At 34.2% G+C, this 16,705-nt stretch overlaps 2 protein-coding genes across 9 annotated transcripts in view; one reads left to right on the top strand and one right to left on the bottom strand.

Annotated features, from left to right (window-relative positions):
• The window catches only part of GPR160 (G protein-coupled receptor 160), a 42,525-nt gene extending 38,779 nt beyond the window's left edge, over positions 1 to 3,746 (top strand). For all 3 annotated transcript variants that reach the window (XM_079155790.1, XM_079155792.1, XM_079155791.1), the window contains one exon: positions 549 to 3,746. In XM_079155790.1, coding sequence (XP_079011916.1) covers positions 620 to 1,636 — 1,017 coding nt within the window. In that variant the 5' untranslated portion in view covers positions 549 to 619 and the 3' untranslated portion in view covers positions 1,637 to 3,746. The remainder of the gene's footprint in view (positions 1 to 548) is intronic.
• A 5,543-nt stretch (positions 3,747 to 9,289) lies between these two features.
• Positions 9,290 to 16,705, bottom strand: part of PHC3 (polyhomeotic homolog 3) — a 78,028-nt gene continuing 70,612 nt past the window's right edge. For 4 of the 6 annotated variants that reach the window (XM_079155774.1, XM_079155772.1, XM_079155775.1 and 1 more), the window contains one exon: positions 9,290 to 14,080. In XM_079155774.1, coding sequence (XP_079011900.1) covers positions 13,926 to 14,080 — 155 coding nt within the window. In that variant the 3' untranslated portion in view covers positions 9,290 to 13,925. Of the gene's footprint in view, positions 14,081 to 15,615; positions 15,749 to 16,705 lie in introns of all 6 variants that reach the window. The other 2 variants (XR_013766503.1, XM_079155773.1) reach the window with 2 other exon arrangements.

Here is a 16,705-nt window from a genome sequence, read left to right as displayed (position 1 = left end):
GAGCTTCAAGAAAATTTTCATCTAGATGATGATCCTGCAGCTAAAAAGAGTGAAAACTGCTATGCTTAAGGACTCATATGCATAGCTCTTTTTCACTACCAGGAAGACAAAATGGGGTGGGGGTAATACTATTCAGAGCCAGCAGGACTGTATGAAGCTATCACTGACTGTTCTGAGTATCACCATCAGGCTGCTGTTTTATGCATGTGTTTTGGCTTCAGTAAATAAAAGTATTTCTCCATTTCTTTCACAAGTTGTTAAAACTTAATATAGAAGTTAGTCATTTATATATAAATTTTGGTTTAAATATCAGAGTTCTGGAGTGTGTGGCTTTCAAAAAATGACCAGCGTATACATGTTAATTCTTCCAGATCACGTTCTGTATCCTGTAAGTAATATAAGGAGTAGAATTCCTGTTTAATATATTTTCTTATTTGGGAAAATGATTTCGTTTTTCTTTTCAAGAGGTGCTTGCTTTGTAAAGTAAACAGACACAGCATTAAGATAACATCAATGTTTTCTTTTCACTTTTTTTTTTTTTTTTGCAGGGATGGAAAATAAATTGCAGCTGTGCTTTATCGTGCATTCCAGCGGGTCTTCTTGAAATTAAATTAAAACTATGACAGCTCTTTCTGCAGAGAACTGTTCTTTTCAGTACCAGTTACACCAGCCACACCAGCCTCTAGATGTTAATTGTCTGTTATATTTGATCATACTTGGGAAAATATTATTGAATATCCTCACACTAGGAATGAGAAGAAAAAACACCTATCAGAATTTTATGGAATATTTTTGCATTTCACTAGCATTCGTGGATCTTCTACTTTTGGTGAACATTTCCATTATATCCTATTTCACAGATTTTATTCTTTTAGGCATTAGGTTTACTAAATATCACATTTGCCTATTTACTCAAATTATTTCCTTTACTTATGGCTTTTTGCATTACCCGGTTTTCCTGATAGCTTGTATAGATTATTGCCTGAATTTCTCTAAAACTAACAAGCTGTCATCTAAGTGTCCAAAGTTATTTTATTTCTTTGCTGTCATTTTAATTTGGATCTCAGTCCTTGTTTATGTTTTGGGAGATCCAGCTATCTACCAAAGCCTGAAGGCACAGAATGTTTATTCTTACCAGTGTCCTTTCTATGTCAGCATCCAGAGTTACTGGCTGTCACTCTCCATGATGCTGATTTTACTTGTGGCTTTTATAACCTCTTGGTCAGAAGTTATTACCTTGATCCAGGCTATTAGGATAACATCCTATAAGAATGAAACTATACTATATTTTCCTTTTTCATCCCACTCTAGTTACACTGTGAGCTCAAAAAAAATACTCTTGTCCAAGCTTGTTGTCTGTTTTCTTGGTACTTGGTTGCCATTTGTACTACTTCAGGTGGTCATCCTTTTACTTGAAGTACAGATTCCAGCATATATTGAGATGAACATTCCCTGGTTGTACTTTGTCAACAGTTTTCTCATTGCTACAATTTATTGGTTTAATTGTCACAAGCTTTACTTAAGAGAGATCTCACTACCTGCGGATCCATTCGTCAACTGGAAATGCTGCTTCATTCCACTTACAATTCATAATCTTGAGCAAATTGAAAAGCCTATATCAATAATAATTTGTTAATGTTTCATGTCAAAACTAATTAATTTCATGTCAAAACAGCTACAACAAGAATCAGAATTATACTATAGAAAGAGTGACAACTTAGGATATACCAAAAAAGCAAAATGAACTGAAGCTCTTTTTCCTCTTAGCTTTTTATAAAAACTTTTTGGCATATCTTTTAGGGCTGCAATATTTATTAAGTAGTGTTTTCTTTTAAAAACAAAATAATGCCAAGAAGTTTTTAAAGTATGTTCAGGAATACTATAAATATTGATTTGTTATTAATATGAAAGTTAAATAAGTTAATGTCTGGCCATACTGATGTTTGTATTGCCCCAAAAATGCAGATGCAAAATGTTATGTAAATCTGAGATTTCATTGCCAACTTTAAGATGTGAACTTTAATAAACACTATCAAATTCAGAGCAAGAAAATTAAGACCATTTTATTTAAATGATTTGGTATAAAATTTAATGAAGGAGATTAGCTCATTTTAATTTAGCTTATTTAAAAATATATCTGTTCTTTTTTAAAAAATATTTTTATCTGTAGATGGACACAGTATCTTTATGTGGTTCTGAGAATTGAACCCAGGGTCTCACATATGCTAGGCAAACACTCTACCACTGAGCCACAACCCCAGCCCAATATATCTGTTCTTAATGCAGATATAATTGGAAGAATTGGAAAAGAATTTCAGCTGTTTACCCTGGGAATTAGGAGTAGTGACTAGGTCTCTTTCATGAAATACTAGATTCATTTTCAGTTATGTCACATAATTGCATTTCAGATCATAATTGTATTAGCAACATATCACACTGTAAAGTAGGATTTCTCATCCTTGGTAATACTGCAATTTGGGGCTGGATAATTCTTTGTTGTGGGGGGCTGTCCAGTGCATTGTATGTTGCAGCATCCCTGTCCTCTCCCCATCAGATGCCAGTAGCACTTCCTTTCGCAGTAGTGACCATCAAAAATGTCTACACATAGCTAAGCCTCCCTTGGTGGGTGAACTCAACTGCTCCCAGTTAAGAACCACTGGAGTAGAGCAATGTGAGTAGCAGAATAATCTGAAGTCACTTTATGAATTAAGCTATATAGCTATTATTTTTAAATAGTTTTTAAGTTGTCAGTGAACCTTTTTTTATTTATATGCAATGCTGAGAATTGAACCCAGTGCCTTACAGGTGCTAGGCAAGCACTCTACCACTTAGCTACAACCGCAGTCTTTTATAGCTATTTTAATCACCATTTACAAATACTAATCTATGTTGCATGATCTAAACCATTTTTAAAATTGGAATTTTTTGGACATTTATAGTAAGATATTTTCTTACATCAGGAGTGACATTTATGTACTGAAGTATATGTCATAAAAATATTTATCCTTACATGTTATTTACAGTTAGTGTCATTTTTTTACAAATGCTAATTGTAACACATTGAGTTCATGATCCACAAATGGATTACTTTCCATTATTTGAAAATATCCTACAACAAGTGCTGTGGAGCACTATTAACAGCGAAGATTTAGGAAGTGTTGTGTGCCAAGAACTGTTTTAAGTATTTAAAATGTAACAACTGATTTAATTATAACAACTCTCTGATGGGTACTGTTGTTATCCCTTCTTACAGATAAGGAAATTTAGATATCAGAATTAAGAAACTCAGTATCACACAGCTACCGATTAGGGGAGCTGAGATTCAAGCCTAGAGGTCTAACTCCAGAGTGCATGCTCTTTACCCTTCATTAGTCCCACTCATTATTTCTCAAAACAATGGTTTGTTAGAGTCAAATGTAAAGAGTGTTATTTCCTAATAGTTTTTTAGTTGAAATTGCACAGTATCCATGAACTTTGAGGTGCCATAGTAAAGAAAACTGTTTACTTGAGCACACATTTATTTAGTGACCACTAGCTACCTAGGAGGACAAGATGGAAAAATGCTGCTGGATAATTAGGAATTGAGTTCTAAGTACAGGTTGAACACCCCTACTCAGGATGCTCTGAAATCTGAAACTTAAGCATTGATATTGAAAAAAGTTTTTAATTTTGGAGTTTTGAATTAGAGATGCTCAGCTGGTAAAGTATATGCAAAAATCCCCAAATCTGAAAAGCCTTATGGTCCCAAGCATTTCAGATAAGGAGTACTCTACTGTTGGGACTAATGACACGTTAACTAACTCAGGCTGACTCCTTACTCCCTGGCGAGTGAGCAAGATCAAGGCCTCAAAGGCGGTTTCAATAGTTAATGACGATGAACCGGACCACCGTCAGGGATTGGTTAACAATTGTTCCGCTAATGTGATCAGCTTGTGCTTGCCATATAGTCTTATGGGACTCTTGCCTGCGTGAACACCCCATGCCTTGCTGACCTTTAAGCTGATTGGTTCCCACCTAGCCCCCACCCTACATAAAAGCTGTGTGATTTCCTCAATAAACGAGTTCCTGCTGTGTCGGGTCTCCCTGATGCGTCTGATTGTCCTCCGCACGGAGGGCTGGGAGCCGGCGGTCAGTCGGCCTTACCTATCCTGGTCTGACCTTGTTGGGGAGTGTCCCCTTCCCTTGCCGCTGGTCGAGAAGAGCAAGGGGGCTTAAGACCCCAACACTCTACCTTTAATACAAACCCAACCTGAGCCATTCTAAGAAGCTGCTTATTGATGAGATGATGTGGTAAAATACTAGGAAAATTTCTCTGGGACGTTCGGTTTTGTTGGTTGGGGTGCATTCTGGCTGCCAACAGCCAAGGACTTTTATTCCAATTTAAAGCACCTCCTAGTTTCAGATGTAAAATCACAGGAGATGACTATCTGGCCTGATTTGAATCATACCCACTGCTATGATCAGGGTCTGATAACAGAAGACACTGAACAGAACCACTGTACTGCATGGTACAATATTAAAAACAGAGAATACAGGGGTGGGGATGTGGCTCGGGGTAGTGTTTGCCTAGCAAGTGGGAGGCACTGGGTTGGATCCTCAGCACCACATTAAAAAATAAAGTTATTGTGTCCACCTACAACTAAAAATATTTTTTAAAAAGAGAATACAGGAATAAAAATCACATGTTCTATTAAAAAAAACAATGCAAATAGCAACTATATCCAAAGTTCAGTTGAAGTAATCATTTGTTCAAGTGAACAGGGTATTAAAATAGTTTAGAAAGGTCTAAACCTGGCCCTTCTTATTTCATTGTTACTTTTTCCTCTGACTATATTGCCTTCCAATTGGCCATAATGTAAAAATGAAATACTTTTAAACATATTGAATTTAACTAGTTTAACAACTATATTCTTGGAAGATTTCAAATCAGAATTTAAAACTATTTACAGTCTCTCCCCATATCTCCTAAGTTAAAAGAAAAAAGAATTCAACAGAGCAGCCAAATGGAAGAGGCTTTTATTTGTAAAGAAATGAACTTACAACTGGTCTACAATATATTATTGTAATATAAACAACATAAATAAATGATCCTGCAGGCCCACTATCTTCTATCCAGACCCACATGAAGCAATGTTACAACAACATTTTATGTGAAAATGTGCAGGTAACAAAGGTGCAATTACAAGCAAATTTAAGCAGCAGAGTATAAGGTGCTTTCATTTAATAGTTAATGTTGCCATCAACAAACATTTGAATGCTCAATCTTCACTGAATAGACACAATAGGAAAATCTAAAATTCTTAACACATGCTACTTGTTAATATGAAAGTGCTTTCTCTTTTTTTAAAAAAATACACCAAATGAACACTTTTTACATAGATCATGGTGTGCTCTTATAATGCAAAATTAACTTCATCTTCAGGTTATACATTTTAAAACTGTAGCTATAGACACCAGTCTAGGAATTCTAATGCTAAGTGCGCTAAAACTATTCCATTTCCCAAAAGGAGGACTCTAATACAATGTCCAATGTAAGAATACATCTATAGATAACTTTTTTCAGTAACAATAAGAAAATGCTTTCATTCTCCTTGGTGATATTTGTTCAGTTCATCCCAGGTAGGTCATCTTTTAGGGCTTTAATAGTATGAAAGTCCTATTTTAGAACAACAGGAGGAACCAAAAGAAAGAATTAAACTAGTTAATGTGCTTTAAGCACCAACATTTTTGAAAAACAATTTATCACAACAATTTGCCTTTGTTAAATTAACAAAAAAAGTCTGTCAAAAAGTACTAATTTTAATCAAGAGCCCGGAAAAGCCTTTCTACTGCCACAGCATCTATCCCTGGACACTGCTGTCTATAACATCCAGCCTTCACTATAAGTGTGATCCTTACCTTGAAGATTGCTTTTGGAACTTTTGACTTTTTCCCCCTTTATGGGAAAAACAGAACAGCCATTTTTTTTTTAATAAGGTGACTGGGAATCTAATCAAACTACATGGAAATTATACACCCAAAATTGTACCATCTTTTGCACACTCAGTTGACTTTTTAAGAATACATATATACATATATAAAAGTACTTATGCAATAGGCATTTTAATAGCATAAAATATCTGAAAAATTAGATACACTTTAAAAATTAAAAATTAAAAGTAATTTTTAACTAGTATGGAACAATTTACAAAACCCAGGCTATCTGGCTACTTCAGATGTTAGTTTCAAAGAGTCTAATGTAGATTCTAAACAAATGCTTTTTCAGACACTTTTCTACTTTAAAAAGCTGCAACTGTGATGCATAAAAGTTTAAAATAGATTTTTCATTTTGTATTTTTATGGAGAATGTTACTGTCCACTCACTGATGTTAATATTGAAAGCTAGAATTACAATGTGATTCACAGAACCCCAGAGTGACTTGGGAATTTTACCCAATTAATCAATTTTCCCATTCCATGTTTACTCCTAAAATACTTGTCAATTCAAGCAGGGAAACGTTTTGTCTTCAGCAGTTCTCCATTTTAAAGGACACCCTTTTAATATGCAATACATAGGCTTTTTAATACTAATTTTCACATATCTTTAAAAGATAGCTATCTGTGACACCCTTAAAGTACAGTAAGATTTGTGTGTAATCTTTCTAGCTTAAAACAAAAACAAAAAAAAACCTGTTCTGGTGATCTCCTCTGAAATTTTTCAAATTTTGAAGAACTGCTACAGTTAAAGCCTTTGTAGTTAAAAATGTGCAGTGAATCAACATCAGCTTTTGTTCTACCACACACCATGTGCAGCAACAACTCTGAAATACTCAAGCACCCAGATAAAGCTGTGAACTAATGACTGTCACAACAATCTCAAAATCTAAGTCCTTAAAGGATCCTTAATTTTGTAGCCTTTCAGGTGCATGATCAGTTGATGTGCACTACGTGAAATGTTTCAAGAACTGTGATTGATTCGGACCCCTTGCATGTCATCTAGCCTAGTCTTTTACCCAATGTATAAAAAATTCCCTTTTAGTTCCAAGTTTATAGTCAGTACATTAATTAGTACTAACTGTGACCTTGTTCATTTAAGCTACAATGAATTTTGTTCAGGAAAATTTTACTAGTTTCTTCGTCATGTATTCCACAAACAATATAAGTATTCAGATGGCTTGCTAAATGAGTAAGTGCATGAATGTCAATATGCATGTGTTCATATGTTCAGTGGTTAATAGGTAGCACTTAGAAAATGGTCCGCATTTGCTTGTCTGTGTGAATTTTCTACCCCAATCCTTAGAGCAAGTAAATGACACAGAAAATGGATGCTTAATGAATAATTTTCTTTTAGCAAATGCTCTTTAAGTATCAAATGAACCATTAAAAAGCAAACGAGAACTGAGAAGGAGCAACTTTAAAAATACCTTATTTTATGGCCTAGCATAGTAACTTCAGAGCTGGGAGGCACCTAAATAAATTAAATCCAAATCAACATTTTGAGGAATGTAGGCACCATACTGTACATTCAGAGGTTAAAAAACAGTTGTTTCATGGTGATGCACACAGCTAATTAACCAAGTCAAAATCTGGTCTCCAAGCCAGTGTTTTATCTTCATTTACCATGTTAACTGAGTATATGATTTACTACTACTCATTTTTAATACTAGCCAAAAAAAAAAAAAACAAGTATTATGAACAAAATTTTTTATCATTGGAGACCTCTAGTTTAGTTTACTTGAAGCACAAAAAGTCCTTTGCAAAATAGGTTGATATTTACTTCAAGCCCCCCTTCTCTCTTAAGCATGAGCCTTTTCACTGCCATCAGTTAAAGCTCCACAAAGCACGGATTTAACATGATACTCCCTGAAGTTTAACTTTTCAACCAATAAATGATGGCAGCTATCAATCCTTAAGGTGATTAGTGGAGTTAATTTAGGTGGTCTAAAAGGAAAGAATTCCTTTTAGACTTTTATTTTTATTTAAAACTACGCCATGAAAGCATAACAGTCTTTTCAGTGTTTTTTTCCTTAAATTAAAATTCATTCACTACACATTCTTTCTATGGATTCTCAGTGAATACCACCAATATCACTGAATTGTATTTTTTGAAAGGCGATAGAAAAAAAATTTTTTCTAAGGTACAAAGCTTTAACCACAAACTAATTCTGTATGCTTAATGTTCGATTAAATTTGTCATCTTCAAATAAATTAAATGTCCACAAGCTATAAAAAGGGCAGAAAAATAACATTTGTAGTAGATATTTCTCTAAAAGTTCCATGAACATGACGTTTTCGAGGGGCGTGTGCTGGTGGCTGAGTAAAATGAAAAGCATGCATTAAGATACTGAGTTTCAGATTTAAAAATGACTGCATGGACTCCCCATTCTTCTCTGGAATATGATGGTAATGATTATATTTGTATTAGTGCCCTACAACTTTCAAAAAGAAATTTTTCATAGTGTAATTTAAAAACAGATTAAATAAATTAAAATAATATGTAAATTATTTTTGAAATTATTTTAGGAGACACTTTTTCCAAAAAAGGTAATATAATTTTAAATATTTTGTATCAAAAGAAAAGGCTTGCTGCTATGAAGAAAACTATATGACATGTTTTATATGCTTCTAACAAAAGAGGGATATCTTACCAAAGAATGTTTAAGATGTACAGCTTAATGCGTTGAAATTAAATTTTAATAAGATTGCACATTTATTTTTCCTAATAATGTATTTGTGCTTATGTAAATTGAACCACAATCTGAGATGAAATCAAATGCTCTAAATATAAAATGTCAGTATGGGTTAAATAGTGCACGTCACAATCCATTCTGCTTTGCACCAGGGAAATAGAGGTAGGCTTGTGTTTAACGAAATTCAGACTGATAAAGAGAAAACTATAGCTTTTAGTCACCCAACTGTTAGACTGAGACACAACCACATAATGCTATCTTAAAATAGTTTCTTTATAACAAACTACAAAGTTGATTCAACTGCGGTATCTGGAAATGGAAATTCTGCTCTGTAATTCTGGCCACTCAATTATAACAATGAATCTTTGAATTTCTGACAAATATTCAACTATAATAGCTGTCATCTTCAGAAATCAAAAATTACTAACATGTATCATTGGTGCTATTACTATCTATACTTCCAAGGGCAGGATTTTAGGCAAATGATAACAGTAAAAATCATAGCAGGCTAGAGGATATAACTCAAGGATAGTATTTCAGTCCCTGAGTTCAACCCCCATTACCACCACCAAAAAAAGGAAAAAAAAAAAAAAAAAAAAAAACCAGAACCATATTTTGGTTTATATATGAGGTGTTCCCCAAAAACTCATGTGTGAAACAATGCAAAAATTTTCAGAAGCAAAATGATTACATTATGAGGGGTAACCTAATCAGTGGATTAATCTACTGATATGCATTAACTGGGTGGTAACTAAGTAGGCAGGGTATAGCTGGAGGAAGTATGTCACTGAGGGTGTGCCTTCGGAGTTTCTCTTTTGTCCCTAGTGAACATAGTGCATAGTGCTCTCTCTCTCTCTCTGCTTCCTGGTTGCCATGTTCTGAGCTGCTATTCTCTGCCATACCCTTTTGCCATGATGTTGTTTCACATGGAGGCCAGAGCTATGGAGTTGGCCAGCCATGGACAGAACCTCTGAAACTATGAGCTAAAACAAACTTTTCCTAAGTTGTTACTCGAGGGTTTTGTTCAGAGATGAAAAGACTAAAACCCATACATCGCTAAAATGGGGATCAAATAATTATAATTTATTATCTTGAACTATTATTGATGAAGCCACCTTTACATCAGATGACTTCATGCAGTTAACTCTGCTATATCCCTTTGGTTATAGAATGCCTTTCTTCCTATTTTGTCTCCTCCTCCACTTCTCCCGCCCACCTGAAACCTTTACAGCACAACTAGTTACACAGAGTGAGCAAACTATGTGCATAGAAGGCCAGTTTCCACTAAACATAACTGTTAGATTAGGCCTTCCCAAGCTACCCACTCCCCTAAAATCGGCCCCACTGCAAAATCCTCCCTAATCCTCTGGTTTTCAAGCAGAGGTCTAAGAAGAAAGTTCTTGTGCAGATTTTGGGGGGCTGGAGGCTTTAAGGGAGGAAGTAAGGTGAGGTGCTTTCAGGTCATCAGCTAGTGCTCAGTACCAGTAGGCAGCATGCATTTGTGCCACTCACCAAGAATGAAAGTCTTTGAACCCCAAAATATAACCAGCATCTTTTAGTTGAAAATTTATCTTTAAAATATTTTAAGGGTTTCCAGTCAGGGATTTTACCCACTGGACATAGCAGTAATGCCGGCTTCATTCACTTACATCTGTAATAGTTTATTCTTTCCAAAATTAATACACACAAAAGCATAGCTTAAACTATACAACTCCATTGCCTCCCTACTATAATTGTGTGTTGGTGGTTACCAAAAACTTGAAAATATAGACACTGGGCTTTAAGAAACTTATCTGAACAAGCCAGTGAGAGCTGGAGTACTATGAAACAGACGTCAATCCAAGACTTACATTTGTGAATAAATGTCTTATAGTTTCACACATTGTATGATTAGCTATGTCAAAAATTATTCAAAGGCGTGGTCACAGTAATACCTGTTTCATACAGTTCTGAGTGTTTCCACATACCAGGAAGCAAAATTAAACAGTGGAATATCTTTTAAAATATCATTTCTATTTTAAATTAGGTAAAATGTGAATATTAATATCAAAGGTACGGAAATCTGTTCAGTGTTGAAATGGGCTAAACTAACAAAATTGGCAGATGTCCTGGTCTGCGGCTTTCCCATTCTCAAGCTTGTTGATTAACATTTCTTTAATTCCATTCTGCCTTCTCCATCCCTAGGAGGCCCTTAAACTTGAACTTAAAAGTTCTGTTTAAAGAACTCCATAGTTCTTTAAAACAGAATTTTAAAAAGTTATATGCCACCAAAGGATGACAACAACTCTGTCTTACACTGTACTGATTATATCAAAGCTGCAAGCTATGTTTTACATGTGTCTACACAAGGCCTGATGAATACTAATGTCATATAAAAATAACATTTTTAAAAACCAGCTCTTTCAGGTTTTTGACAAGGAACACAAAGCTTAAAGCAACTAACATTTCAAAATTATGGTCTTTTTTTCCCCCAATGGGAAAAGAGTGCAACAGTATAAAGAAGTTAGAGAATGCAAATTTAGGTAGCAAAAAATAAGAAGAATCCCCCATGTTCCTTTTTGCTTATTATTCCTTCTCTCCAGTCAAAACCCTAAAACACTCAGTAATATGAAAGGAAAAGAGAATAATAGACTCTCCCTACATATACCATACTGCAGCTGCCTAAACCTCAGGAGAGAGGTGGATGCTCAGTGTCATATACATCCATTATCTATAACTTAAGCTTTGAAATTAAGATGACTAAATCATCTAGAAGAAATAGCTGCATCAATGGGAGAACTGCCAGTTGACAGCAAATGAACCACTTTTAAATCAAATGACTTGAAAAAAGCAAGTATATTTTTTGGATATGCTTTGAGTGGGGACAACAGAATTTATAAGGATTATAAGAAGGTGTTCTTCAATAGAAACTTCTCTCATAAGCTCCTTCTGGATGTGTAAGATAGTGCTGGGCACAGGCTTTCCAATACAGAACAACTTACATTAGTAGAGGAAGAAAATAAAAGGAACTTTCAACATAGTTCAAAGTTAATACCCAAAAGGCTATAGATAAAATAGTTATGGGAGGTCAATAATTATTATTGCTAGAGGAGCTTATCCCTGAAAAATGGATTTTATATTAATTGTGGATTACCTACAATAAAGTTTTAATTCCAGGGGAGATTTCCCTTTGAGCCTCCCTCCCTCTACACAGTGGGCAATCTCTTAATACTGCTTAGTATATGTTTATGTTCTGAAATTGCAAAATGAGGGGAAAAGCACATGACAATTATGTCCTGATGATTAACTACTAATTAATGAAAATTGATTGTAGAGTACCTACCTTTCCTTGAAACTTTAATCCAATAATTAAAATTGTGATACAAAGAAATATGTAACATAGACTACAAACTATTGTGGGTCTGGAACGTGAGCATTCCATTATATTACACATTCTAATCCTACACATGACTATCAGTAAACATCTTTTTTAAAAACAACTACACAAAGAATCCCACAAAGCATACATTCAAACGAGGCATCTAAAGATTAAAAAAATTACCCGCTATATTTTTGTATAAAAATAATCAACATTTTCTAATGTACACAAAGCCAAAAGATAAATATCTGTGATGTCCTGTGACATCTTTAATTTTTTACTAGCTCAACGCAATCTTTTTGAAAAGAGCAGTGAAATGACTGAAACTCATGAACTCTCTTTGTTTTCACTTAATGAACTTGGTGGCCAAGTATCAGTGTATTTTCCTTCAATCACATGTAAAGATAAGATATAGGAAATGACTGAAACTTTCACAATCTTCTCAAATAAAACATTTGACATCCAGGATTATAAAGCTGTCAGGACTCCACAATTTCTTTTTTAGTGTCCTGATGCTATAGAAAATCAACTGAAAAATTAGTGAAAAGTTTCACTTTATAGTTTTTTTAAGTTAGATCTGATAATCCAAGAGAAATCACTTGGTAAGTATTTTGCAGGAAGCATGCAAAGATTTAGTAAAAGAAAAAGGAATGTGCATTCTAGTCAGACTCAGCATGTTCAAAACTAGAAGAATCCAAAGTGCAATCACATATCCACTACAAAACTTCCTTGCCAGAAAATGGTGCCCTGGTTCATAAGTGTAATTATATTATGCCTTCATCAGTGCAGAGAAGCACAGAGCTATGAAAGATAAAAAATATGAATCAGTACTGAGTGTCAGACTGTAAGCCAGTCTTTATTTAATAGACCAAGTTTATGGATTTTTTTCCCTTTTTCTATTCAGCATAATAAACTGGAAAAATACTTTAGCAGAACATTAATGCTATCTGAATAATACTTCCATTATACATGTATGTCTCATTATGAGCCGTCTCTTAAAAATATTCCTTTAAGTGAAAGAGTTAACATTTTTTATTCCTTCCTCATCAGTGTTTCTCAACCTTGGCACTGGTGGCATTTTTGACTAGATAAATCTTTGCTGTGGTGGGCTATCCTGTGCATTGTAAGACATTTAGTAACAACTCTGGTCTCCTACTAGGTATCAGTAGCAACCTCACCCAAACTCATCTCTGATCTGTGACAACCAAAATGTTTCTAGATGTTGGCAAATATCCCCTGGGGAGCAAACCAACCTTTTATCAAGAAGCATTGCTCTAAATGTACAAAAACTGAGAGGAAAATTTGTCAGGCAAGCCAAATTATCCGGAATAGAAATCAACTCTTTTGACCTCCAGAGCACTATCATTTATACAGAACACAATCCTTTCTTAGAGCATTTGTCTAAAGACATTTTTAAAAATGCAAACTGATATTTCAATGCATATGATCCCATCACTGGACTCCTAAATCACTTCGTATCTTTATGACAACCTTTAGAAAATGAATAGGGTAAAAAAATGTATGAGAAAACTGAATCAAAAGAGGAGAAATATAAATCATTAATTTACTTTCAAAAGAATTCTTTATATTAATGATAAACGTCACTTTTAAAAATGATCTAGTATAACATGTTTCTTTGAAAAATATCATGGCCATCTATAACAGCTCTTTCAATGTTGCATGTAACCTGTAAAATCAATTTTACCAATGTTAATTAATTATGAAAATGTATGATGAATAATTACATCTGTAGAAGAAATGTCAACACTTGATGTGGAGATTCCAATGTGCTTGGCCATCTATCGTAAGTGTAATGTCCTAGGCCAACTTAAGCCTTTACCTTACAAGTCTGTTTATAAAGAGTAAAACTGGCGTTATATCAAAGTTTCATGTTCTTGTTAAGATTCCTTCAAAGAGTTGATGCGTGCACAGATCTTCAGGGCTGGGCCTAGCTTGATATTCATTGCACTCATGAGATGGTCTTCTTTTAACAAGAGAAGGGCCTGTCCATCAATCTCCTGTGCCCTGAACTCATCGGCAATATCCTGACAGCCTGGAATTTAATCAGAGGAAGGAATTTAGAGTTAAATACATGAAAAGTAGACATAATTCCTAACAGCCATAGCTATACTCTCAACTGGGTCTAAGAATCTGAAATACAAGTTGACAAACAAATAAAATTTACATAGAGTATCCTGGGGTTCAACCTTGAAGAACAAAGTATTTGTTGGCATTCTAAAAATAAAAATTCAAATGCTAGGTAAAGAGACTTGGAATTCTTGCTCTCAAGATAATATTATAGAAATAAGTAGAGGTAAAAATGTACAGAGTAATCATAACATTTCCTTCATAAACAGGTCTCTTGCTATCACCCTGAAGTATGCCACACATGCTTGGATTCACTAGTTGATACATCTCATGAGCTTTGTATAATATATCCTTCACATATAGGTACAGAGGAATAAAATATAATGTTCTGCTATATAAATGATAATCTGGAAATATTTTGTCAAGTATCAGAATACCACTTTCATTAACATTTGTACCTTATTCTAATTTTTGACCTTTGTTGCCAAGTATCTCTAAAATATTGTTCACTCAGGACAGAGCAAATCCCTTGAGACTGAAGTATCAATGTATTGCAATGCTGCTGAAATATGTTGCTCAAGTTATAATTTCAATCTTAAATCATAATATCACTGGACTCATCTCCATTTTTTTTTAAGAAAACACATCCTCATTGAAATGATGAACTTCCACCAATCTTCTGACAAATAACCAATATTTTAGCGCTCAGTCTAAATCAGGTGCTTTAGCAGGTAACAATGTTAGTATCCACCTGAACTGCAAATGTTTTTACCATTTACCAAAATTTTTGCACATCCAGGTTTCTCAATAACTTCCCCGATTAGAGGCAAAGAAACCAGTAGATTAGGTAATGAATTAAGAAGCAAGCGAGGAGAGAATGAAGAAACATAAGCTTCCTTATGAAAGAAAAAAAAATTATAAGATGAACTTAAAAATAAAAACTAACAGCTTTAAAGTATTTTTATTTTATTCAAATAAGCATTCAAAGAGAAAATACAAAAAAAGGTAATGAACAAAAATGATTACATTACACCTTAGACATCAAACTTTTGTTGGAATAATATTTGCCTTCTATTGCAAATATATCATCCTCTTGTTTGTATGAGATGACTTCTTCCTTTTAACCCCAGCACCAAACACAAAGCATTATAAGTCCAAAATACATTTGTGAATAAGTGAAGAACTGAATAAATGAATAAGATAAATAATGAACAAAAATATAATCTCCTACAGAAGAACTATTTGTAAGACTAGTACATTTTTTTCTTGTGTTCAGAAAAAACACAAAAGATGTGGCCATCTTTTAGTTATTTCTTTTCCTGTGTCCTCTGTTAGTTGTTATCTTTACTATTTCCTATATGGCATTCAACCCTTCAATTTCTCTATTTTAATAATTTCTCAGATTTTTAAAAGTTGATATTTCAGTACCCTCTACAGAATGTTTATGGTTTTTCCCCATGTATCATTTAAAAGAAACTATAGAGATAAAAGATTACTCACCATAGAAAAGCCCCTTTTCTTTTCTCAGAGGTAGCTCTCAACAAAATTGGGCAGACAAAACTGACTAATCTTGCATCTAGTTGTGACTTCATCCTCCTTTTTATGAAATAACTAATGTTCTTCTCTCTTCAGTCTTACTTACAAGAACACAGGAAAGGAAAGAGAAAGAGAGATAGGATAGAACTTAGATTCAGAAAACAGGAGCAGTGAGAAGTAATGAGGACCATAAGAGCTACATTTAGGAGTAGAAATGACTTCTCCATAAGGAAAATACATAGCTCGCTCTTATTCCTCTATATTGAGAGATTCCTCTGCAGATGTCTTTTCAAAGGTGGACAGTAAATGTATTGGCAAAATAATAAAGAACAAGTGTTTTGGAAAACAGCATCATCAGACAGGAAAGTATATCTTGAGAAATTTGGATCACAACTTAAGCTCACCTCAAAAAAAATATAGTTACATTAGTACAGATATGAGAAAATAAAGTGACTTTTAAAATAGGGGGAGCAGGGAAGCAGAAGTAAATATAATTCTAAAAACTTGGTGTAGAAAAACAGTTAAAAAATCAAGTGCTCAAGGTACACTGAACTAAAGTTCTGTGAGCTTCTGTATTAGCGTATACTTCTACAGAATGGCTGGAACCCAGTGACATGTAATAAATACACACCAACTGAAGCAACCAGTCAGCTTGGCTGCTTTCACTTCATGGGAACCAAGCACAGTGTAGCTCTCAGTATGAACCTTTGCACTGGGTCTCAATTGATCCCTGTAAGTCACTGTAAGTGAACAGAGTCACTTCCCCATTTAAACCCAAAATTTTTAAAAATGCCCTACCTAAAAACTGACCTCAGTAAGATTAGTAAAAAGATCATTTGCCACTCAATACTACGAATAAATGACTCTCAGAACTAGTATATCAAAATACCAGTAAATATTCATACTTTGAAGAAATAATTCCCTACTTTATGTGCCTGCAGTGAAATTCTATTGATCCACAGAATACAGAATAATTTTTGCAAAAGGTAGTTCACCACACAAGGAAGAGTTAAAGAAGATAACCTGCATAATTTTTTGAAAATAAGAATTTTTA

This window comes from Sciurus vulgaris (genome assembly GCF_902686455.1).
Source record: "Sciurus vulgaris genome assembly, chromosome: 10".
Lineage (NCBI taxonomy): Eukaryota > Metazoa > Chordata > Mammalia > Rodentia > Sciuridae > Sciurus > Sciurus vulgaris.
Note: the sequence above shows the minus strand (reverse complement) of the source record. Positions and strands in the feature narration are given on the sequence as shown.